Below are 23,495 nucleotides of genomic sequence, written 5' to 3'. Positions count from 1 at the left end.
GGACATCCTGGCACTGAGTCTGTCATGCCTTTGAGGGTGCCCGCTGCCAGGGGTTGAGGTGGTGGTGTGGACAGAGGAGATGCCTCGCCCCAGCAAGGCCAGCTGGAGGGCGAGGGAACCATCAGCTACCAGGCCCCGTGCATACTCCACCCAAGTCCACGGCGGGCCCGGGCTCCCTGGAGTAACAGCGCTGGCCCGTCCGGGATCCCCATGCCCAATGGTGTGCTCTCTCAGCCTGCACTGCACCTGGGGGCCCCTCTTCTCCTTCCGACCTTCTGGCATCTGTCCTGTGTTCATCTCTTCCAGCGGGTCCCGGGACATCCAAGGACAAGCCACGAGGTACAGATTGTGTGCTCCCAGGGATCCCGCATCCGTGGTGAATGCTCTGATCCTTGCATTCGAAACTGACGTTGCCCGATATACAGACAAACAGTAAAATTCACCATCACAATTTAGATAGTTTTTCTTTACTTAGAATGAATGGCAGTAAATAGCAAACAGGACCGCAAGACAGGGGAAAGCTTATATTCTAGTCTCTTTAACAGCATTTCCCCATGCATTCCCCCCCGGGGACCCCACGTTTCTGCACCGGACCCCACAAATTATGCAGGAGATTCTGTTTGTCAGCTTCATTCCGTTGGTAATTTCTTGTGATTTATTCTCTCATCCTGCAGAATTGTTCGCTTTTCTACCTAACTTTGCACTCTTTCTCAAAGGGATTCCCAGAATGATAACACCTTCAGACCTCCTCTTAAGTGACTTGGCGACTCCCTCCCCAGACACCCCCAAAATCGGCCTTACCCTCTGTGATGCCACCACGGATTCATTTTTATTGTGGTTCTCAACCTTCTGGCCCTTTAAATACAGTTCCTCATGTTGTGACCCAACCATAAAATTATTTTCGTTGCTACTTCATAACTGTAATGTTGCTACTGTTATGAATCGTCATGTAAATATCTGACATGCAGGATGGTCTTAGGTGACCCCTGTGAAAGGGTCGTTAGACCACCAAAGGACTCGCGACCCACAGGTTGAGAACCGCTGTTACACTTTCTCATACAGTAAGCCTTACTATAAGCGGGAGGGGAAAATCGCTCACAGGGGAGTGTCATTTCAAAAATTAAAGGAAATCGCTGGCATCCGAGGAGAAGCCGGAAACCCAGCAGCGGGGAGTTGGCGAGAAGCCGGGATCCTCCGCCCCGAGCCCAAAGCGGGTGCTCCCCGCCCGGCCCGCGTTCCGGAGCGTCCCCTTTAAGGGCCGGGGCCGGGGCGGGGCCTGGCGGCGGCCGGCTTTCCCAGGCTGCCCCGCGCGCGCGCCGGCAGTTTGGCCACGTCCCCGGCCACGTCGCGCCCGCTCTCGCCATCTTCGCCGCTTCCTCTCAGGGGCCGCTGCCGCCGCTGCCGCCTGAGCCGCCGAGCCCCCGGGCGCCGCGCCGACCGCCGCCGCCATGAACATCTTCCGGCTGACCGGGGACCTGTCCCACCTGGCGGCCATCGTCATCCTGCTGCTGAAGATCTGGAAGACCCGCTCCTGCGCCGGTGAGCGGCGGGCGAGGCCCCGGGAAGGCTCGGGCGCGGGGCCGGGTGCCCCGGAGGACCCGCCGACCTCGGCCGCCCCACGGCCCGCGGGGCCGACGCCGGCCGGACACGCCCCCCTCGGCCGGCCTGGCGGGCGGCGGACCCCGGGCGGCCTGCGTCCCCGCTGGGTGGGCGCTCCGGCCGGGGCGGGCGGCGTGGTGCCGGGCCCCGCTCCGCGCGGGGTCCGCTCCCGAACTTGAACCCGAGCCGTCGGGGCGGAGGAGGCGTCACCCCGGCCGCGTGCGTCCCTGTTCTGCCTGAAAAGTTCGGCGGCTGGGGCGGGGGGAGCCCGGCAGGCGTGTCCCTCGCCCCCGGCTTCCAGGGGGGCCTCTCCGGGGGCCTGGGCGGGCGTCCGGGGGTGCGGGGACCCCGCGAGTCCCTGGGACGGGCGGGAGGAGGATGGGCAGGACCGCGGCCGGCGGGGCCTGACGTGGCAGCCGGGCCGGTGCGGGCGCGGGCGCGGGCGTGGAGGGAGGTCACCCGGCCCCGCATCCTGCTCCCGGGAGGGCCGGCCTCTGGGCTCGGGGGTCGGGTCCGGCCTGGCCTGGGAGGCGGGAAGGCCCCCACGCCTTTCTTGGGGAGCATTCCTGCCGCCTTGAGGAATGGACTGGTTTGTCAGACTCGAGCGCCTCCATCTAATGATGGGCTTAGGGTCCGCCCGGGTCGCTGTGGTCGCCGCGATCCTCGCTCCACGTCACCAGGGAGTTGGCGGCTCCCTCCCGGTGTCCATCCCCTGCGGTGCAGGGGGCAGAGACAGCCCTTCTCGCCGGGACTCCGGCGCTTTACCAGCCCCAAACGTTCCAGAATGGCCGCTTTTTACATTACTTGGTGCTTGCTTTTGGCGCCACGGCCTCAGTGAAGTCACTTTTGATGGATTCTAGAACTTAACTGTCGCGGAGGCCGTCAAAGACGGAGTCCTCAAGGACCCGGGTGGCGGAGATTCCATTTACCGGATTGATTCCTAAAAAATGTCCCCATCTAAAGTCACCCCCCACGTTTGATCGCTGTCCTCGGGCCTCACCTCTCCCGGGAGCAAGGCTGAGATCCAGGAAGTCAGCAAACACCAAAAAGACCTTTGAGCGATCCAGATGGATGTGACAAAGTCCGTGTCCTGAAACCAGCGTGTCAGGCTGGAGGCGATCTCTCCATTTGTGCGTCGTTCTGAGGGGTTCCGCTGTGTGATTTCCGATGACAGCAGAGTCAGCTGCGAGGGCTGACATTTGAGCACTTGCCTGCTGGGCGGTGAGCTGAGTGCCTTAGGTGGCTCATCCCTGCAGCCCTTAAAGCAGCGGTTCTCAACCTGTGGGTCGCGACCCCTTTGGGGGTCGAACGACCCTTTCACAGGGGTCGCCTAAGACCATCGGAAAACACATATATATAATTACATAATTGTTTTTGTGATTAATCACTGTGCTTTAATTATGTTCAACTTGTAACAATGAAAATACATCCTGCATATGAGATATTTACATTATGATTCATAACAGTAGCAACATTACAGTTATGAAGTAGCAACGAAAATAATTTTATGGTTGGGGGTCACCACAACATGAAGAACTGCATTAAAGGGTCGCGGCATCAGGAAGGTTGAGAACCACCTAAGGCTTTAAGGCTTAAAATAACCTTCGGACAAAGGTGCTGTTGCTTCCATTCTGTGGAGGAGGAACTGAGTCTAGGGAGGTGAGACACTCAGTGGCAGAGCCAGGATTAAAACAGGTAATCGGTAACACGCAATTAAGGATTTTGAAATATCTGTATTTTGTCCTAAGTCATTTCAGTGTAAATGTTTGATGCCAGACCAGTTACTTAGGTCATTTTTCGTTGCACTCAGAAAATTATTTTTCCTGCTTTTTGAGATGTAATTGACATATTGTGTTAGTTTTTTGTGTACAACATTTGATATATGTGTATTTTGCAAAGTCATTATCACAGTAAGTTTAGTTAACATCACCCACCACAGGTAGTTACAGTTTTCTTTCTTGTGATGAGAACTTTTAAGATCTGCTGTCTTAGCAACTTTCAGATACACAACACAGTTTTGTTAACTATAGACACCGTGCTGTGCATTACACTCTGGGACTTACTTACCTTATGACTGGAAATTTACACCTTTAGAACGCACCTCTGTTTTGCACACCCCTCCCACACACACCCAGGAAATGTTACTTTTAATCTTTATTTTTACTCCAAAATTTTTGGATGAGTCTCTTCATTTTCTTTCACGTGTTTCTCAGAATCCCTGCCTCTGTCAAGTCATGAAGTTGAAGCATGATGTCTCCTACACGTGTATGTAAACTAAGATGTTGGACAACCCCAGATAGAAAATTCTTTTTTAATCCACCCGAGGATATTTTCCCACTGATTTTTAGGAAGGGAGGGGGAGAGACAGAAACATCATGTGAAAAAGATAGGAGAGAGACATCGATTGGTTGCCTCTCACATGCGCCCTGACCAGGGCCCAGGCTCGGGAGGAGCGGGCAACCAAGGTATGTGCCCTTGATCAGAATCAACCCCGGGACCCTTCAGTCCGAAGGCCGACACTATCCACTGAGCCAAACCGGCTAGGGCTAGGAAATTCTTAAGGGAACCTTGAGTAATAAAGAAAAAACGAGTTTGTTCTTTTGTTTGTTTTTAATATTCACTATTTTCATTTGGGAGATTTAGGAAAATATAAAATACTTCAGCCAAAATAATTAGGGAGATAAATAGGTGAGTTCCATTCATGTGTGTTTGTCAAGTATTCCTACAGTTAAGCCTGTAGTTATAGGGCCTTATTAAACTATTTTCCTTGTCAGACTTAGGATCATTTTAGTTCTTATACTTGAGATTTCCTAACCTTTTAAAAATCAAAATTGTGAGGATTATTTTTTCAGAATTAAATGCTAAATTTGACTAGCTGCTTGGTTTTTCCATCCTAAATTACAAAAGTTGTTTAGAGACTTTTGAAAGAGTAAGAATTTGATATGAGTTTCTCAAATAACTGGAATAGGAGACTTGCACATCCAGGTTGTGTTTCTCACTTTGAAAATACTGCTATTGGGGCTCACTTTAGGAATTTGGCACCTGTTGTGAACATGCCTGCAGTTATAGACCAGAGGGTGTTTTCTCTTAGGTAAGGGATGAGGCAGGCTGGTAAGGAAGTGGGGGGTTGTTTTCCTGACCGTCTAATTGGAGAGCAGCTGCTTAAAGGACCGATCTTAAAGTGAAGTGGGGGCAGAGGACTTGATCTTGGTCTAGCTCTGTTTGAATTGGCTTGTCCTTGTCTGTGTCTGCCATGGTCATTACAGAGGGGTGCCCCCATGAAATGTGGGTTTCTCATATTCCTGAACAATCGTTGCAACTGGATCCACAGTTTGCTCAAGTTATCACTTTATTCTTGTCCTAAACACTGACCGGCATAGCCTCCGGAGAACAAGCCTGGGTTTGTAGCTACATTTTCCTGTTGGCTGATAGTTATTTGTAGTCCTGTGTCTGTTTTACTTAAATTATTAGTGGAATCCTTCTGAGATCCACGTGCCCCAGCCATCCTCCCCTGGCCTCTCCCTGCCCTCCTCCACCTACTGCTTTGATTGTGGGTTGTAGACTTTTCATCCTACCAAACATGCCAGGAATGTACTGAGTCCCTGTGTTTCTCATAATCTCAGTTTATTTTAGAAGTAAATGGGAAACACCTCATCTTTTATTGTTGTCATTGAGTACTTCTAGAAGCTTTTGCCTCACATTCCCAGCCAGTCTCTTGAGTATTCATTGCTTTTAAACATTTATTGACCACCCACTATGTGCAAGGCACCCAGGACACAACTCAGAGCAGCAGCTTGTAGCTGTCAAAGTTTCTGCTCTCAAGAAAGCTGCAATTTAGTTGAAATAATATACTAGTATAGATGTGTGTACATACATATATATATTTAAAGATAAAAATATAGGGTATTGAGCCATATAAGCAGTCAATCCTGTGAGCGTGAAGTTGCAGGAAGGATTCGGGGAAGGATCCCTGACTTCCCAACAAGCAGTGTGTAAAACCTCTATGAAGAAAGGTATAGGACTTTGCTGATGGACATAGGAGATGACCTGAATGTACGTTCAAACCCTACTTCTGGATGGGACCAAGCAGGCTGGTGAGGAAGCAAGAAGATACGTCTCCCCAGATTAACTTATTCATAATATCATCAAAGTTAAAAGACAGTGAACTGAGAGAAATAATCTGCAAGATATCAAAGTGACAGAGGGTTAAAACCCATAAGATACTCCTACAATTAAAAAAAAAAAACTGCTAGAAAAATGGACAAAGTTGGCAGTTCACAAGGGAAAGGCAGGGTTGACAACATCTAATGTAGGCAGGGTGTGAAATAAAGGGGACTCTCACCCAGTGTTAGCGAATGTGTAAGGTGGCACAGCCTTGCTAGGGGGAGTTCGACAGTGTGCCACACTTCAAGTTGCATATATTTTATCCCAGCAATTCTAGGGAATCTGAACAACAAAAATTGTAATGTGTGTGAATAAACTTTATATAATTATAAAGATGTTTGTTGTACCTAATAAGTACAAAGCTGTTACTTCCTAATCAGGATCCCAGGCCAGAATAAAGGAGAACTGTGTGAGTGTCCTCAGATTCCACAAAAGCTTTTCCTGCTTGGATTCCGCACAACGGGACCAGCTCCAGGCCACATGCTGCCCGTCCCTGTCCTCTGCCCCATGCTCTGCTCAGGAGGCTCTCCCACCCTCTGGGTGGCAGTAAATTAGGGCAGAGCCCAGAGCATATTGCCTCTTTACAGTCACAGAGACAGTATGACTTAGAAACTCTTTGGAAGTATTATCCCAAAATACCACAGAATGAGAATTTACCCCATGACATGAAAGTAAAATGAATTCCATTTTCCTTTGTCCATTTGTTCATTGATTTAGCAAATATTTCCTTAGCCTGCTGTGTGTCGGGCTTAGTGCCCAACACAGATAATACCAAATGGAATAAGCACATCCTGGGCCTTTGAAGATGTCCGTGTCTAGGAGGGGCTTAGGGGAGAGGGGAGACAGGTGACCAGGTCATCACCCTGTATTTGGTAAGTATGTAATAGGAGCTGGGGTAGCAGCTGGCGTGAAGCAGTTTCCATTATGTAATAAACAGCTCTGAGGAGTGGGTCTTCAAAGATGACTTCCAGAGGAAGTGATAGTAAGTTGGGTTGCAAAGGGGAGTGGGAAAAAGCAGCATGACAGTCCCTGGTTTTTAGTGTAGGAATGTTGAAGCTGGAGGACAAAATTTCAAGTCTGAATGGCTTTCAAATTTCCATTTGAATAAACCTTTTGCACCAAAATTTGCCCATATGTATCCTATAATTTTTTTATTTAAAATATTGGGGTGAACCATATAGGAAGTTCACTAACATTTGTCTTTCAAGGCTCCAACAAACACCAAATGTGAATCCCGAAGCCCCTGTTCTCCCCCTTCCCATCTTGTCTTCTCTCATATTCTGCGTCAGTGGTAGCGTTGTTGGTTCTCCTCTCCTTTGGAACATTGAACTTTAGTAGAAAAATAAAGTTTCTCATTTCCGAGAGAAAAAGCCAAAAAGAGCAGTCTTACTGTCTGTAGCTCCACTCTTAGCCTTGAGGTTGGTTACTATTGATGGGTCTGGATTCATTTCTACTTAGGTGTTTTTGTGAATAGGCTAGAACTGCAGTTATTCAAACATAGAAAGTAACATCCTTAGATCCAGGCGTTTAATTTCAACAAGCTGCAAAATTGTTCGGTAAAATACTATTTTTTAACATGTGATTTTGCCCTGGATAGGTGGCTCAGTTGGCTGGGGTTGTGGGTGTGATTCCCTGTCAGGACACGTACCTAGGCTGCAGGTTCAATCCCGATTGGGACGCATGCAGGAGGCAACCAATTGATGTTTCTCTCTCTTTCTTCCTCTGTCTCTAAAATCAATAAACCTGTCCTTGGGCAAGGATTTTAAAAACGTGGATTTTACGTTCTGTAGGTGTATTGCTAATTTGCATGCAGTAACATATCTGCACGTGCTTAAGTAAGTCTAATGGTGTGAGGTTTGCAGTGTTGATGAGGGTGGATGGGTTCTGTTTCCTTAATGAATTCACTCCGTCTTCAACATCTGAATCCCTGAGTGCACGTCCTTCATCACAAATAACTGGCCAGATGTAGATATCGGAGAAGCCCAGTGCATGCTGTGTGTGTGCCGCAGACTTCCCCAGCTGACTCCAGTTGTACCACAGCAGTACTCTGGAGGTGGGTTGGTGGTAGGAGGTGGAAACAGTTTCACGGGGTAAAAAAAAGACTGCTGCTTTTGAAGACTGGCTGTGTGAGTGTGAGGTTGGTTGTATGATAAATCTAAGAGATGGAATTTTAAAAACTGTAATGTGTCCAAGTAAGTGCTGCCCTCACAAAAGAAGTGGCCTTGGCGGCCATACCAGGGCGCTGGTGCTCTCTTACCTGAAGCAGTGTTCCTCGTCGCCTCAACCAGAGAGGCTAGCTCCATCCTCGAAAGATTTGTCACCACGAGGTCCTGTTTCCTAATAGAAAGAGAGGTGCTAAAGGTGACAGAAAAGTTACAACACTAAATAACAGCAGACTTTTTGAAATAAATCTGTTCCTACCTAAAGTGACATATTAGAGAAATAAATGTTCATTTAGACAATGTGCACCCTGGTATGTTGGCTCTGGCCTAATTAAGACACTTTCCTGAGTCGTCCCATCATACTAAGACAACAGTTGTTAGAACCTCCCCAGAGGAGCATGTTCAAGAATGTGGAGGGAAAGAAAAAGGAAATCTCATTTATTTAGAGTCATCCCAGACGTTAGCCTTTGGCCCCTGGTGTCCCATTTTCCAGATCTGCTTTCTGCACAGTGTTACCTACATGCATCAGAGCTCTTCGGGCTTTTCTAACACTTCCCTTTCATTTCTTTAGGTATTTCCGGAAAAAGCCAGCTTCTCTTTGCACTGGTCTTCACAACTCGATACCTGGATCTTTTTACTTCATTCATTTCACTATATAACACATCTATGAAGGTAGGTATGGCATCCAGTGGATTGTATTTCATCCATAATTCACAGACCTATGGAAACATCATTGAGCATATTATTTTTTCCATTTCAGAGCAGTATCTATTTAATGAAATGTTTTGCACTTAGAAATTTTTAAATCTTAAGTTCCTTGAGTATGACAAATTTCTAATGCTCTTGATAATCCTATAAGAAAGAGGGGTAAGCCCTGGCCAGTTGGCTCAGTTGGTTGGGCATCATCTCCAAGATGTTGCCAGTTCGATTCCTGGTCAAGGGCACATGCCTGGGTTGCAGGCTCCATCACTGGTAGGGGGTGTGCAGGAGGCAGTTGATGGATGATGTGCTCTCACATCAATGTTTCTCTCTCTCCTCCTCTTCTTTCCTCTCTCTCTAAAAATCAATAAATTACTCTTTGGGGAAAAAAGAGAGAGAGAGAGAGAGGGTAACTTTTATGTTTTTAAGCAGAGGGAAATTAGACTCCTGGGAAACCCAGCAAGTCGGTTCAGGACAAGGAATGACAGCACAGGCTCCTCGCTGCAATGCCTTATTTTGCTGCCGAGGGACTATGTTAGCCCTCTACTGCTTTTCCCCCCACTAAGTCCATGTTTCATAAGCTTTTGCTGTATGTGCCATCTTTATTATTTTTGCCAAGTTTAAATGATGTCTGTGCCATAGTTTGCTAAATATGTATTTAAACCTTTTGATTTATCCTCAACATTAGTATCAGTGCTACCTTTAGTGTCTATATTTTCCCCAGTTCACATTAAAACAAATGTATAACTATTAAAACACAAAATGTTTGCATATACCTAACATTCTGTGTACACTGGTGGCTCACACTCCACACTAGGAGAAGCAGTATTGAACTCATACTAACAGAGTGCCCGCAGGGTTGGGCATTTCCCTAGCACTGAGGACAGGGCAGGAAGCAAGTCATGATCTGGTGGGGAGAGTAGACCAGTGCTCGCCAACCTTTTGGATCTCAGGGGTCACCAGTGGTCTGCAGACCACCGGTTGGTGACCACTGCTCCAGAGGTTTCTTTAAACCAGCGGTCGCCAACCTTTGGACCTCACATACCACCAGTGGTCCGCGGACCACTAATTGGCGACCGCTGGAGTAGACAGTCATCCCACTACTAATGAATGGCTGTACTTTGTGATGGGTACTATGGAGGAAAAGTAGGGGGCTCTCCGGATGTGAAAAGGAGTCTAATTTCATTCATTCATTCATTCATTCATTCAAGTGCTTAGTGAGTGTTTGTGTGCCAGGCACTGTTGTAGGCATTTGGTTATTGGCACAGCCAAGAAAGTAATGTTTAAGCTGAAGCTTATTGGTGTAGTATTTATGTTTTGGGTTTTTTGTTGTTGTTATTTTTCTTAATCCTCACTTGAGGATATTTTTCCATTGATTTTTAGAGAGAGTAGAAGGGAAGGGGAGAGACAGAGAGAAACATGGATGTGAGAGAGACACATCGATTGGTTGCCTCCACACAAGCCCCGACCAGGGCTGGGGATCAAGCCTGCAACTGAGGTACATGCCCTTGACCGGAATTGAATCCAGGACCCTTCAGTCCTCAGGCCAAGGCTCTATCAACTGAGCCAAACCGGCTAGGGCTTGGTGTGGTATTTGAAACAACTCCCCAACACTTTGTGTCCAAAAGCATTTTAATAAGCACAGGTCAAAGTAGACAGAGCAATATTTGAGTTTGTCATCTTTACTAAAAAGCAAATTTGAGCTGCCTGTAATCATTCCATTCTTCATTACTAAGTGATGGGAGCTTAGTCATTAGGAAATTGGCTTACTTACAAATGCCTGTGTCCCTGCTTGTCCATGCAAGTTAAAACTGCAGGTATTAGGAGTGTGTGAGCAAGAATCCTCCTCCCTCCCCCTCAGGATACCTAGCCTTCAGAAGAATCCTGCGTGGTTCTAGTTTCCAAGTACATCCTAAGAATCAGACGAGTACAGTCGAGTTTTATGTGCTCATAGCTTTTTACTTTAAACGCCAAAGCACTGATGAGTAGAGAAAAGGGGCTGCTCTCCCCAGTGGCTGCTCTCCCTTATGGACATAATCTGGTCAGGCCATAGCCTGGATGCTGGCCGGGAACCCTGGCAACGTGTTCCTTGGCCAGATGTTCTGCTGGTGGAGACTCTGTGTACATTGATTTTGTTTATACATGTAGATTATGTTATTTTATTCATATACATGTATACATATATTTGTGTATGGAGAGAACTCCAGCAGTATAAGATTAATCTTGATTTTTCTTTGGTAGTTCTTTGGTGTTTGGATGGGTATGATCAACAATTTTAATACCTTACTATTTGCAAATATAACTCATGATGAGGTGCCAGGGACAGTTTAGTGTTTTTGTTTTGTTTTGAAGCAAAACAAAAGGTCTTGATGATTGCTTTCATTGTCCTGTTAAGTCATTTGCCCAAATGCTGCCCCTAATTAAGTTGTGCAAGGTGCTCTTCCTGAGGAGTAGCTGGTAGCCCAGTTAGTTGTCACAGGCTAAACCTGCTTTTTGGTTTCTGAGCCTAAAATTCTGGTGTCTGAAAATTGGTGTCGTTTCAGAATGTCAGACTTTTCTTTTGGGTTGGATGAATATATCATGGTTTTTGGGTTGGATGAATGTGCAGAAACATCTATAATAATAAAAGCATAACATGCTAATTAGACCAGATGTCCTTCTGGACGCCCTTCTGGATGACCTTCCTGACGAAGCCAGGGCTGTGAGGGAAGCCCGGGTCCCGGGTGCCTGCTGGTGGCCAGAGGGAAGCCCGGGTCCTGGGTGCCTGCCAGCGGCCGGAGGGAAGCCCAGGTCCCGGTACAAGAGGGAAGCCAGTGCTGGCAGCTGGGGGAAGGAAGGCTTAGTCTTGCATGAATTTCGTGCATCGGGCCCCTAGTATTACATAATTATAAACCTTGAACAGCTATACTGCTATGCAGGTGAAATCACTTTCTATCGTAGGCAGCAGTGTTTTACTGCCTACACTTAACTTTTGGTTTTGGTTTTGTTAGGTTACCAAAGTTTCATAGCAACAATCTGAAGTTCAGTGTTAAAGTAACATAATTTAAGTAAAAACCATCATTTTATAAAGTTTAAGATGAGTTACATTAATTTATCTTTAAAAAGCAGTACTAAGAAATATAATGATGCTGAAAGAAAGTACATTGGTTTTGAAGTGCATTGAACTTTGCTTTTTTTATTTTTTCTTAAGCTACATTCTAATAGTTCAAAATGGTATTAAAAATACATTCTCTGGCCCTAACCGGTTTGGCTCAATGGATAGAGCGTCGGCCTGAGGACTCAAGGGTCCCAGGTTCAATTCCGGTCAAGGGTATATACCTTGGTTGTGGGCACATCCCCAGTGGGGAGTGTGCAGGAGGCATCTGATCGATGTTTCTCTCTCATCCATGTTTCTAACTCTCTATCCCTCTCCCTTCCTCTCTGTAAAAAAATCAATAAAATCTTTTAAAAAAATACATTCTCTGGCATTTCACACTTATATTTAAGATACGATCCAGCAATCCCATTCCTAGGCATTTACCCAAGGGAAATGAAAAATCACACAAAAGCCTGTACACAAATGTTTATAGCAGCTTTTATCCCCCAAGCTGGAAACAGTCCGCCTGTCCTTAACTGGTGAGTGGATGAACAGACTGGTAACTCACACAGTAGGCTGCCGCTGCTACTGAACAGCAGAAAGGAGTCACTTGTTTTATTAATATACCAACAACATGGATGGATCTCAGATGCATAATGCTAATTGAAAGAAGCTGGTCTTAAAGTCAGCATATTGTATGATTCCATTTTTGCAGCATTCTAGAAAACTCAAAACTACAGAGACCAAGGACAGATCAGAGATTGCCAGAGGTCAGGCCTGGGGGGAAGGCTTAACCACTGAGGGGCAGCATGAGGGAATTTTGTGGGGTGACAGTACTGGTCTGTTTCTTGATTATGGTGGTGGTTATATGACTCATAGAACTATATACACCCCCCAAAGTGATTTTTACTATACTTAAATTTTTAAAAATATGTTTTTATTGATTTTATAGAGAAAAAAAGGGAGAGGGAGAGAAATATCAATGAGGGAGAATCACCGAGCCAGCAAACCAGGCATGTGCCCTGATGGGAATTGAACCTGTAGCCTCTTGATGCATGGGACTACACTCAACCAACGGAGCCACACTGGCTGGGCTATATTTAAATTTTTAAATTAAAACAATCCTATATAATAAAAGCCTAATATGCAAATCGAACAGCTGAACAAATGGTGGACTGACTGGTCGCTATGATGTACACTGACCACCAAGGGGCAGACGCACAGAGGGAGGCGACCAGCAGCAGCGAGTTGGGGGTGGGGATGGCAGGGGGTGGGGTTGGCGAGCAGGCAGCGCCAGGACTCCAGCCAAGGCAAGGGCAGGGGGTGGGGGGTGTCTCCATTGTATCGCTCACCTATCGCCCCACAGATCAGCCCTGATCGCCGGCCAGGCCTAGGGACCCTACCCTATATATTGGGAACAGTCTGTTAAATTTAAAAATTAAAACCTGTCAAGGCTACTCTAACACTGAAAAAACAGGATGATGCAGCGATGACATGCATGGTCTCGGACTTGCACATTTTGTGGTCAGCCCTGATTCCGACACATAACTGTGACAAAGCCAATTACTTAAACTTCTCTCTGCTTCAGTTTTTCCACCCATAAGACGGGGAAAATGGTACTGCTGCCTCAGAAGGATCATGTTATGTACTACTTTTTATAATCAGGGCAAAAAAGTGTAGCTGTCCATACAACAGCAAGATGCCTTTCACCTGTATGAAAAGTATGGTCACTGGTGCATGCAGCGTCCCGGATTGCGAGGGATGTCGGTCTGCCGGCATCCCCTGAGGGCGCAGGCTGGGCTGAGGGACACCCCCCCACCATGGACAAAATCATGCACCCTGCCTCGTGTGTGTGTGTGTGTGTGTGTGTGTGTGTGTGTGAGAGAGAGAGAGAGAGAGAGAGAGAGAGAGAGAGAGAGAGAGAGAGAATGACGTAGAAAACCAAGGGAGTTGGAAGCATTGATGACCTGGTGTTTTTCTTTTGCTTTAGGTCATCTACATTGCCTGCTCCTACGCCACAGTGTACCTGATCTACATGAAGTTTAAGGCAACTTACGACGGAAACCATGATACCTTCCGAGTGGAGTTTCTGGTGGTCCCTGTGGGAGGACTCTCGTTTCTAGTCAATCATGATTTCTCTCCTCTTGAGGTTAGTTAAGAGGTTATTTAGTGCACTCGTCTGGCTCCCGAGGGAAATAGGCCTGTTTGTAGATAATGTGGGGCTGCTTTGTTTTGGTGTGCTTTTTCAGTTTGGCAAGCTTCTGGTGCAACAGAAACTATTTGGTGTACATAAATGGTGGGCAGAGGTTAAGCCCCAGGTAGTTGGGTGTCAGCTGACAGGTTATTGCCTGACCCCTTTAGAACATGAACTCGGCTGCTGTGGTACCAAACACGGTGCTCTGCCTGTCTGCGTGTTTGCTGAACAGGATCGTCTCCCCCTCTAGCCAGCTTGGTTTCCCCTTAATGTACACGTCGATTCTGTCTGTGACCCCTAAGCAGCACTGCTGCTATGCTCCTCAACTTTAGGAGAAGTGGCGTGCGTGGTGCCCTGGCACTGTGAGGGGTGGCTGCCCCTCAGTGCCGAGTCCTTCCCTCAGCACCTGGGGTTCAGTTACTGCGCTGCTCCTGGTTCTCTGGGGGGTGCTGGAGGCCTGGGCTTGTGTCACTCCAAGGACTGCTCCCGAGCCCTCCTGCCGTCAGCAGGAATAAAGTACCATGTTGGGCAGAGTTTGCATAATAACTCCAATTTCTTTCCTCCTTTGGTGTAACCCCACCAAAAAGCCTAAAAATTAAGAAAAATAGACTCATTGGATAGTCTGGAAAGGAGACCAGTTGGGGAGGAACATTGGCAGTGAGGGAGTGGAAGGGGCCTGGTTATCAGTGTGGTCCACCCTGGCAGAAAGCAGGGTTGAATCGGGACCCTAGATTCAGACTGGGACAAGCTTACTCAGGAGAAGATTCCTCTGTGATGATTCACGGAGATTTGTACAGGGAAGAATGCGACGCTGGAGACGAGGTAATGAACAATTCAAAGAGGTAGAGGTGTCCAGGGTGACCCAGCTTGTCATTGGGAGGGTCTGTGACTTAGGAAATTGCTCAGCTGCTCTGTCCTGGGCTCAGGCGCCAGACTCCCCGCTTCCTGTGCTCTTCACCGGGAAGCCAGGTGTTTCCTGTGACCCCGTGGCGGGCGCTGGTGCTGAGAGCCTGTGCTTTCCCTCGCAGATTCTGTGGACCTTCTCCATCTACCTGGAGTCCGTGGCCATCCTGCCGCAGCTCTTCATGATCAGCAAGACCGGGGAGGCGGAGACCATCACCACCCACTACCTGTTCTTCCTGGGCCTCTACCGGGCGCTCTATCTCGTCAACTGGATCTGGCGCTTCTACTTTGAGGGCTTCTTTGACCTCATCGCTGTGGTGGCCGGCGTTGTCCAGACCATCCTCTACTGCGACTTCTTCTACTTGTACATCACAAAAGGTGCGCCGCTGGGCCCCCGTCCCTTCAGGGCCCCCGAGCCGCATGCTTTTGCTCTGGCACCAGCTTGATGAGCAGAACTGGCTGCGGAAAAGCATTTAACGGACTGTCCAGTTCGATTCTGGATCCGGTTTTGAGTCTGTCTTTTGGCTGTAGCTGTATTTTTTATAATGGCATATTTTCATTGTCAAAAATTCAGTCAGAACTAATAATTCTGAAAAGAGTCGCTTGAAATCCTACCACTCAGAGATCTTTGTTACTGTTTTAGTAAATGGAATTGCAGATCTCTCTGTGCGTATACACAGATACATGGTTAACTACACCTAATCTGCCTTTTCCCCATTCACAGTTGTTCATGTCAGTAAATAGAATCTATGTGATTTTCAACATTATGTGTATTACCATAATTTCCTTACTCAGCCAGTTCATGGATATTCACACTATCACTGCTATTTTGCTGCTTTTAAAATACAGTGCTTAAGTCAGCATCCTTATATATGTACATTTTTGCATTTATGTGAATGGAGGAATGTGAACTTCACAAAACTCAGGTGAAAGCTATCATCCTTGCTCAGGAAAAAAATGCGTATGCATATTTATGCAAATAGTTTTAGGGGGTTTAGGAGCCTCTGAACCCAGCTGTAGACCCCAGGCTAAGAACTGTTACTATAGAGTAAATTCCTAATGGTGTTGTTATTGCTGATACCAGGGCATATGTATCTTATCCCTCCTTTTTGTTAAATATGTTTTTATTGATTTTAGAGAGAGATGAAGGGAAGAGGAGAGAGAGAGAGAAACATCAATGCACATCAGCCATCGATTGGCTGCCTCTGGCAGGCCCCCCGTACTGGGGATTAGTCCTCAACCCGGGCATGTATCTTGATCAGGGATCAAACTGTGAGTTCAGTTTCCTGGCTTGACTTCAACCACTGAACCACACCGGCCAGGCTTATCCCTTTTTTAACGTCCACATTTTATAGGCATAGTGACAGTTACATCTTAATATGTGTTGATTAGGGAAGAAAGTCACGATAACTTCTGCTATGAATGTAGCAACAATTTCAGTCAAGTTTGTATTTCTTAACTGTCATTGCTATGGCATCCAGGTACATGAAAATTCCAGTATATGTGTGCATGACATTTTCATAGTTGAGCGGGCTTTGTTCATTGACACCAAAATCCAATGCCTGTTGGTTGCCAAAAGCTTATTTCCTTGAACCTGATTATGTGGTATCTTGACCCCTGGGAAGGGGAGGAAGGAAAGCGCAAGCATGTCAGTGCCAGTAATCTTGTTTCCTCTCTCCATCCAGTGCTCAAGGGAAAGAAGCTCAGTCTGCCAGCGTAAGTGCCACAGCCCAGCACCAGCACCTGTCCCTCAGGGGCTCGGACAGAATCCTCCCCACAGCAAAGGCACAAGATGCTCGCACGGAAAATCAGAAACTTCACTCTCGCGGCAGATAGTCATCGGTGGCTCTGGAAGAACCAGAGGAAAAGAACCAGAAGGTTTCTGTTTAATGCATCTTGCCTTATCTTTTTTTATTACTCTGTACAAAGATTTTTTTACACAAAGAAACTTAATGCTGTATTAATAAATTCAGTGTGTAGCTTCTATTGGGGTAGTTCCAAAAGTGAAGATTTTGTGAGAAATAGTGCAAACTTCTTTTTTTTAAAAATTCTTTGAAACTTTTGATTCTTTGTGTCTGCAATGAAATCGTACTCCTTGACAGTTGGTAGATTATATATTCTTTCATTTATCAAACTTGCATTCCACTATATTTATTTTTTGCCAAAAGATGAGTCATATTTGTTTGAAATCTGAGACACTATGTTCAATTTGGTGTATCTGTTCAAATTTCTTCCACCGGATATGAAAACCCTCCCTTGGACATCACAACACTACATTTAAGGCTGGTAAGGATGACATGCACATCTATGGTTTTCATCACCACAGATGTTAAGATTCTGAATGTGGACGGAGTCTCATTTGTGAGTCACCAAAGGTGCCTGCTCCCCTCCCCTGCTAAGAAGTGTTGGTTTGAGACTGTCCCCTGGGTGTCGAAGGACTCGGTGGGCAGGGGTTCTGGGCTGCCATCTGAGTGCAGGATGCGAGGGACGTTGCTGATGATTTTGGATCTATGACTCGACTCCTCTGAGGACTAGAACACAAGGAGTCACCTATCACTTTAGTTTACAGTCCGCAAGATTGCTGCAACCATGTCCATGCTCAGAGTCCAACTTCTTCAAATCACTTTGGGTAGTAAAATGATTGACATATTTTTAAATTGGCAGCACCAATTACCATTCCTTATATTAATTTTTTGTTTTTACTGAGCTCCTGCATGATTTATCTTGTGTTACCACCTTAATAAACATTTTATTAAACATAGAATAAATTGTCTCTTTTTCATGAATTAGGCTTTTGGAACATCCTATGTCAGGATTATTTTTTGTTTTTCATTTGGCAACCAAAGCTCTATACAGGGCTGCAAACATTTATTGTCCACTTAATAATCTGAAACTTTCTGTATTTTGTGGAAAAATTGGACTTTTTCATCCTGATTTTGCCGGTAGGTTGATTGCTATGTTTCTTTTTGATTTATGCAAAAGCATATGAATGCACCATGACTGTTAAAGTACTGAATACTAACAGTACTTACTACAAGAGGAGTGTCACAGGTTTGCTGCATTACAATACCTTGTGGAGGAAGGGAGCTGGGTGGGTTTTGTTTTTATCCGGTGTGTCTCTTAGCAGCTTTCTCAGTTGGCTGTGACCGCATGGTTTAACCTCCTGTCTTTCCCTCTCATTTTGCTTCCCCCCTGCCTCATGGTTTTGCCTTTGTGTATCAGTATCTCTTTCCAGCATCCTCATCTGGATTTAGTTTCTGTTTTCATCCTCCTCAGAAGATTAAGGAGGAAGGGGAGGACATTCTGTCATTAGTGGAGCAGACTGTTTGCTGCCTGACTGGGGACAGGTGGGGGATCTCGAAGGCTTTCGTGCATGTAACCCAGACCCCAGGGGGGGCTTGACCATGGACAGCACAGCACTCAGACCTTGGCCTAGGACCCCAGCACGCCGCCTGATTGATGAAGTACCTGTGTTCTCTGGCCACTGCCCAAGTAAAAATAAAGCCGGCTGAGATGTGACCACCATGTTGTGCCAACCAGAATGACACCTTAATAAACAGGCTGCCTACGTGGGAGTGCAGGACTCGGGCAGCGCCCGCATACGCCCGCACACGGCGGTACAAAAGCCTGGGGTGCCTCGCCGTTTGAAGCACTGTTTCAGAGTAACTCTCACTTCCTGAATAAAGGTTGGCAGGTAACTAATCTTTTTTATTGAGCTGTTTTGTTTTGGTTGTGTGGACTTTAAAAAATGTGAGCATAAGGAAATAAAGCCAAGTTAACACATTGCCCACTAAGGGATAACTCTGAAAAGCTGCTGGCCATTGGCTGCTTACAAATACCAGTCCGTGCCCTGGCCAGTTCAGTCCGTCTTGGAGTGACATTTCCTGCTTCTTTAGTCTGGTCAATAGAGAAGATAGAGAGACAGGTGGCCAAAAAAAAGGTGCCGGGGGAAGGCCTTGCAAGGAGAGCCAGCCTTTCCGGAGAAGCCACTGGGCTGGACAGCTTCCTGGGAAGGTCACGAATGACTTCGTTTCAATAGAAGTGCCTCGTGGGGAAACCTGAGTAAGAGAAGCACAAGCTTAGGGGTCAGCCTGTGTGAAGAGCCTTGGCTCCCCACTCGGCTCTGGGAGCCTGGGTTGAACATGCGCCTCGTCCCCGGTCAGTTAGAGGCTCGGATGTCTGAAGTGTCAGAGTCGTGTGCGGGGAGCTCAGGACACAGCTTGGTGCGCTGTAGGTGCTCGGCATCAAGGCAACCCCTTGCCCTCCCTCTGTGCTGAGCTGGGAACAGCTGCCTCCAAAGCTGGCGGAACCTGTTTGGTCAGGAGTCCCTCTGGCCCATTCGATAGTATTGGTCAGCTCTGCCCTTGTTGGGAGAGCAGTGCATCTAAGAGAAATGACTCCTAGGTACTTTCCCAAATTACCCATCCCAGTGGGGCTCGCCCTCTATCCCAGTGGTTCTCAACCTTCTGGCCCTTTAAATACAGTTCCTCATGTTGTGACCCAACCATAAAATTATTTTCGTTGCTACTTCATAACTGTCATGTTGCGACTGTTATGAATCGTAATGTAAATATATGACATGCAGGATGGTCTTAGGCGACCCCTGTGAAAGGGTTGTTTGACCGCCAAAGGGGTTGCGACCCACAGGTTGAGAACCGTTGCTCTAGAGTTAGTGTGGAATTCCCAAGGCACCTGTGCTCCGCCCAGTAGGTACCACAGCTTTCTCTCCCCCCAACACACCTGATTTAGGTTGGCCTCTGCAGCATGGTCTTCACAGGTGCTGGGGGTGTGTCCTATCCATGCAATTTAAAAGTAAATTGAAGCATAACATAGCACTATTCCTTCTCAACAATGACAAGGGTACTATTTCTTATAATACTAGATTACTCTAGATCTCTACTTCTGGTTTCACTCTGGGCACTTAAAGGGTGAGGTCCTTTTTTTTTTTTTTTTTCTTTTTTCTTTTTTCTTTTTTTTCGCTTAAAGTATTACAAAGGGTATTACATAAGTGTCCGGGTGAGGTCCTTTTTAAAAATATATTTTTTTACTGATTTTAGAGAGGGAGAGATAGACGGAAACATCAATGATGGGAGAGAATCATCATTGGCTGTCTTCTGCACACCCCTACTGAGGATTAATTCCGCAGCCCCGGGCAACCTGGGCATATGCTCTGACCAGGAATCAAACTGGTGACCACTTTTTAAAAAAATATATATTTTATTGATTTTCTACAGAGAGGAAGGGAGAGGAATAGAGAGTTAGAAACATCAATGAGTGAGAAACATTGATCAGCTGCCTCCTGCACACACTCTACTAGGGATGTGCCCGCAACCAAGGTACATGCCCTTGACCGGAATTGAACCTGGGACCCTTGAGTCTGCAGGCTGACGCTCTATCCACTGAGCCAAACCAGTTAGGGCCAAACCGGTGACCTCTTGATTCCTGGGTGAATATCCAACAGCTGAGCCACACCCAGCTGGGCAAAAGGCGAGGTCTTTAGGCAAACACTTCATGACATTTGGCTCCATTACCAAAACAGAATGAAAATACAAAACCTATTTACTCATAAGGTTTCTAAGACAATAAATGGTTCTGTAACAGGGAAACTGGTGTGCCCTGAAACTAAAAAAAGTGACGTTAAAGTTCTGAAAACTGAAGATCTCGGGCCTGTAAAGAATTGCTTAGAAGCAACGATCCAGGGAAAGCTCGTCTGGCTAAAGCTGCCCGCCCGCAGCTAACAGCAGCGGCAAACCTCAAATGCAGGGTATTCATTTTCCTCTGGACATAGAGATTTACTCAAAGAAAACCAAGTCCTAAAGGGAGAAACAGAGTAGATGATGAACCAGTGATTTGGGAAAGTGAGAGTAAAGATGAGTTTCTCCAAGTTAATATGGAGATGAGATGAAATGCCAAGAAAGTCTCTGAACAGCCCTGACCAGTTTTGCTCAGTGATTAGCGCGTCGGCCCATGGACCAAGGGGTCTCGGGTTTGATTTCCTGTCAAGGGCACAAACCTAGATTGCAGGATCCCCACCGCGGTGCATGCGGCAAGCAGTCAATTGAAGTGCACATCACATTGCACATCCATGTTCCTCCCTCCCTCCCTCCCTCCCACTCACTCTAGGGATCAATGGAAAAAATATCCTCAGGTGAGGATTAACGACAAAAAATCTCTGGAAAATACTTATAGTTTGCAATTAAATGGTGAAATTAATCAAACAGCAGCAGAGGATACCAAAGGTTTTTTTTCTCCCAAAACTCAAGATGGAGCAAATACGGCAGATGTTACCCCTCAATGAATGTGGATGCTGGGGCCTTCGGTGTCCCGAGTCTCTGCATCTAAACATTTCATCATAAAAAAAAGGCAGGACGGTCACTTCCCCTTTCCAGAGCTGTGCTTTGCTGTGGAGCTTCATTTCCGAAATAAAGTTATTTTTAAAATAGATCTTTTTTAATAAGTCTACTTTAAAATCTATTTTTTAAAATATATTTTTTTATTGATTTCAGAGAGGAAGGGAGAGGGAGAAATAGAAACATCAATGATGAGAGAGAATCATTGATTGGCTGCCTCCTCCATGCCCCCTACTGGGGATCGAGCCTGTAACCCAGGTATATGCCCTCGACCGCAATCGAACCAGGGACCCTTCAGTCACCATGCTGACGCTCTATCCCAGGGGTGGGCAAACTTTTTGACTCGAGGGCCACAATGGGTTCTTAAACTGGACCGGAGGGCCGGAACAAAAGCATGGATGGAGTGTTTGTGTGAACTAATATAAATTCAAAGTAAACATCATTACATAAAAGGGTACGGTCTTTTTTTTTTTAGTTTTATTCATTTCACACGGGCCGGATCTGGCCCGCGGGCCGTAGTTTGCCCACGGCTGCTCTATCCACTGAGCCAAACCAGCTAGGGCTAAGATATCTGTTTTTAATAGCAGGAAACTGAAAAACCTGTGTTTAAAATAAGGGAATAATACGCTTTTCACATGTGCATTTACTAACAAAAGTTTATGTAGAAGCATTAGCTTATTGCTAAGCCTTACAAATGCTGTTTTCAAAAGGGAACAATTATATTTAAGAATATGTGTGATCACAGGTGTAACTTTCTAACTTCTGAATCACCCTCTCACCTTAATTCCTACTTTTCCTTCAGATCTTATTTCAATATCTTCTTCAGGGATACCTTCCCTGACCTCTCATTGTTTAATCAAGTGCCCAGTAAATACTAATTTTGTGAATGGATGAATGACTTTTTTCTATAAAAACCTCATAACTTCCCTGTTTACAATTCCCTGAATCATTCTGACAACCATCAGTACAATTTCAATATTATTTTTAGCCCTGAAATTATGCCCTTTAGAAGAACCCTGAAAGAACTTACGACTCAGAAAGCTTTAATAAGTCTGTTTATTCATTCACGGAATATTCACACTCCGGTGTCGGGTGAATTTCCCGCCAAAATATAAGACGGCGCGGGCAATTATTTAGGTTTCCCGCGCAAAATCAGAGTTAGTTTAAAATGCCTATATCTTTTGAAGTATGGGTTCGATTGAAATGGGTATGAAACGGTTCGCATACGCAGGTAGGTATCTTTGAAACAAATATTTGGTAATACGCAGTTACAATCGGCCCGAATTTACACGTTTCCCGCACTCCACCGCAAATCTATATGAACCGAGTTAAGACGGCTCCCGCGGAGTACGCGCAATTCACGCGAGCCGACTTAACTCGTATCCCGCAATCCAAGTGACACTTCAGTGTGTTCCATTATGTGAATAGCAATGGACAGGGTGCCCATGCTCATACCACTGACACTGGAGGGTGGGAGGAGGGAGGGAATAAACATGAAAGACAGGGAGTGGCAAAGTGCTATGAAGAAAGCCCACGCGTGGGGAGGGAATGGGACCTGGGTGTGCTGTTGAGATAGGGAGGCGGGGGAGGTCTGTCTGAGGCAGTGACAGGAGCCTGAATGAAGTGAGTGACATGGAAATGCCTGAGGGAGGAGCATCCCAGGCAGAGGAGACAGAGAATGTAAGAAGCCCTCGGGCGAGAACGAGTTTCAGGGAGGGATACTAGGAGGCGGGTAGTGGGGTGATGGCGGGGGAGAGGAGTAACCCCACCCCGGGGAGACGGTAAACACGCACTTACAGACGTGTGATGTGCGATCCTAGGGAGAGGCTTGGGGCTGGGGGTCGGCGCCCATTTAACACACAAAGCGAAGACCTGCAAGCTCCAAGCGGAGGATGGGCTCGGTCTGACGGCGCGACAGAGTCGCTGCGGGGGAAGGCAGGGCAGAAGGAAGGGAGTGTGCGTCCAGGCCGGGCTCCAGATGCAGGGGCTCGGACCCGGGAGGAGGAGAGTGGAGGTGCTGAGACGGGTCAGGACCCGAGGCGCTGAGCCGGCCTGCCCGGGAGGCTCTGCCCCCGCCCCCAGCCCCCAGCTGCCAGGTGGTTCCCTCCTCCCGCCCGCGGGATGCACAGACCGGGCAACGGCGCCACAGGCCTGGAGCCCTGCGGGCCCGGGATGAGCCTAGATCCGCATTAACCGCTCAGGGTCTCGGAGCTGATCCCTCCGGGCCGGCGGAGTCCTTACCTAGAAAGTATGAGCAGGACGGACTTCACCCCCAGCACACCTGCCCTGAAGTCGGCCGGCGTCTTCCGGGTCAGCGCACTGCGCAGGCGCAGAGGGCCCAGCCGCGC

At 46.9% G+C, this 23,495-nt stretch overlaps 1 protein-coding gene and 1 long non-coding RNA gene across 2 annotated transcripts; one reads left to right on the top strand and one right to left on the bottom strand.

Moving 5' to 3' along the window:
- Positions 1 to 1,329: 1,329 nt before the first annotated feature.
- LOC139001247 (ER lumen protein-retaining receptor 2) lies at positions 1,330 to 18,499 on the top strand. The gene is made up of 5 exons (XM_070402962.1): positions 1,330 to 1,539; positions 8,497 to 8,597; positions 13,691 to 13,849; positions 14,923 to 15,175; positions 16,483 to 18,499. Exons 1-5 carry the CDS (start codon positions 1,449 to 1,451, stop codon positions 16,515 to 16,517), a joined length of 639 nt encoding a protein of 212 aa, XP_070259063.1. The 5' UTR covers positions 1,330 to 1,448; the 3' UTR covers positions 16,518 to 18,499.
- Positions 6,774 to 23,452, bottom strand: LOC139001248 (uncharacterized). Its single transcript, XR_011469924.1, has 4 exons — positions 23,389 to 23,452; positions 8,446 to 8,644; positions 8,021 to 8,100; positions 6,774 to 7,244 (listed from the first exon to the last, which is right to left on the bottom strand). It is a non-coding gene; the product is annotated as an uncharacterized lncRNA (long non-coding RNA).
- Between the last annotated feature and the right edge of the window lie 43 nt (positions 23,453 to 23,495).

Source organism: Myotis yumanensis, unplaced genomic scaffold (genome assembly GCF_028538775.1).
Source record: "Myotis yumanensis isolate MYYU_CA2020_CCGP unplaced genomic scaffold, mMyoYum1.0.hap1 SCAF_239, whole genome shotgun sequence".
Taxonomy (NCBI): domain Eukaryota; kingdom Metazoa; phylum Chordata; class Mammalia; order Chiroptera; family Vespertilionidae; genus Myotis; species Myotis yumanensis.
This window is presented reverse-complemented; position numbering and strand designations above follow the sequence as displayed.

Bases quoted from the DNA above. Each gene is read 5' to 3' on its own strand.
- LOC139001247 (XM_070402962.1), top strand. From the start codon at position 1,449: ATGAACATCTTCCGGCTGACCGGGGACCTGTCCCACCTGGCGGCCATC. The intron at 1,540-8,496 runs GTGAGCGGCGGG...TCATTTCTTTAG, and splicing joins GAAGACCCGCTCCTGCGCCG to GTATTTCCGGAAAAAGCCAG. The intron at 8,598-13,690 runs GTAGGTATGGCA...CTTTTGCTTTAG, and splicing joins TATATAACACATCTATGAAG to GTCATCTACATTGCCTGCTC.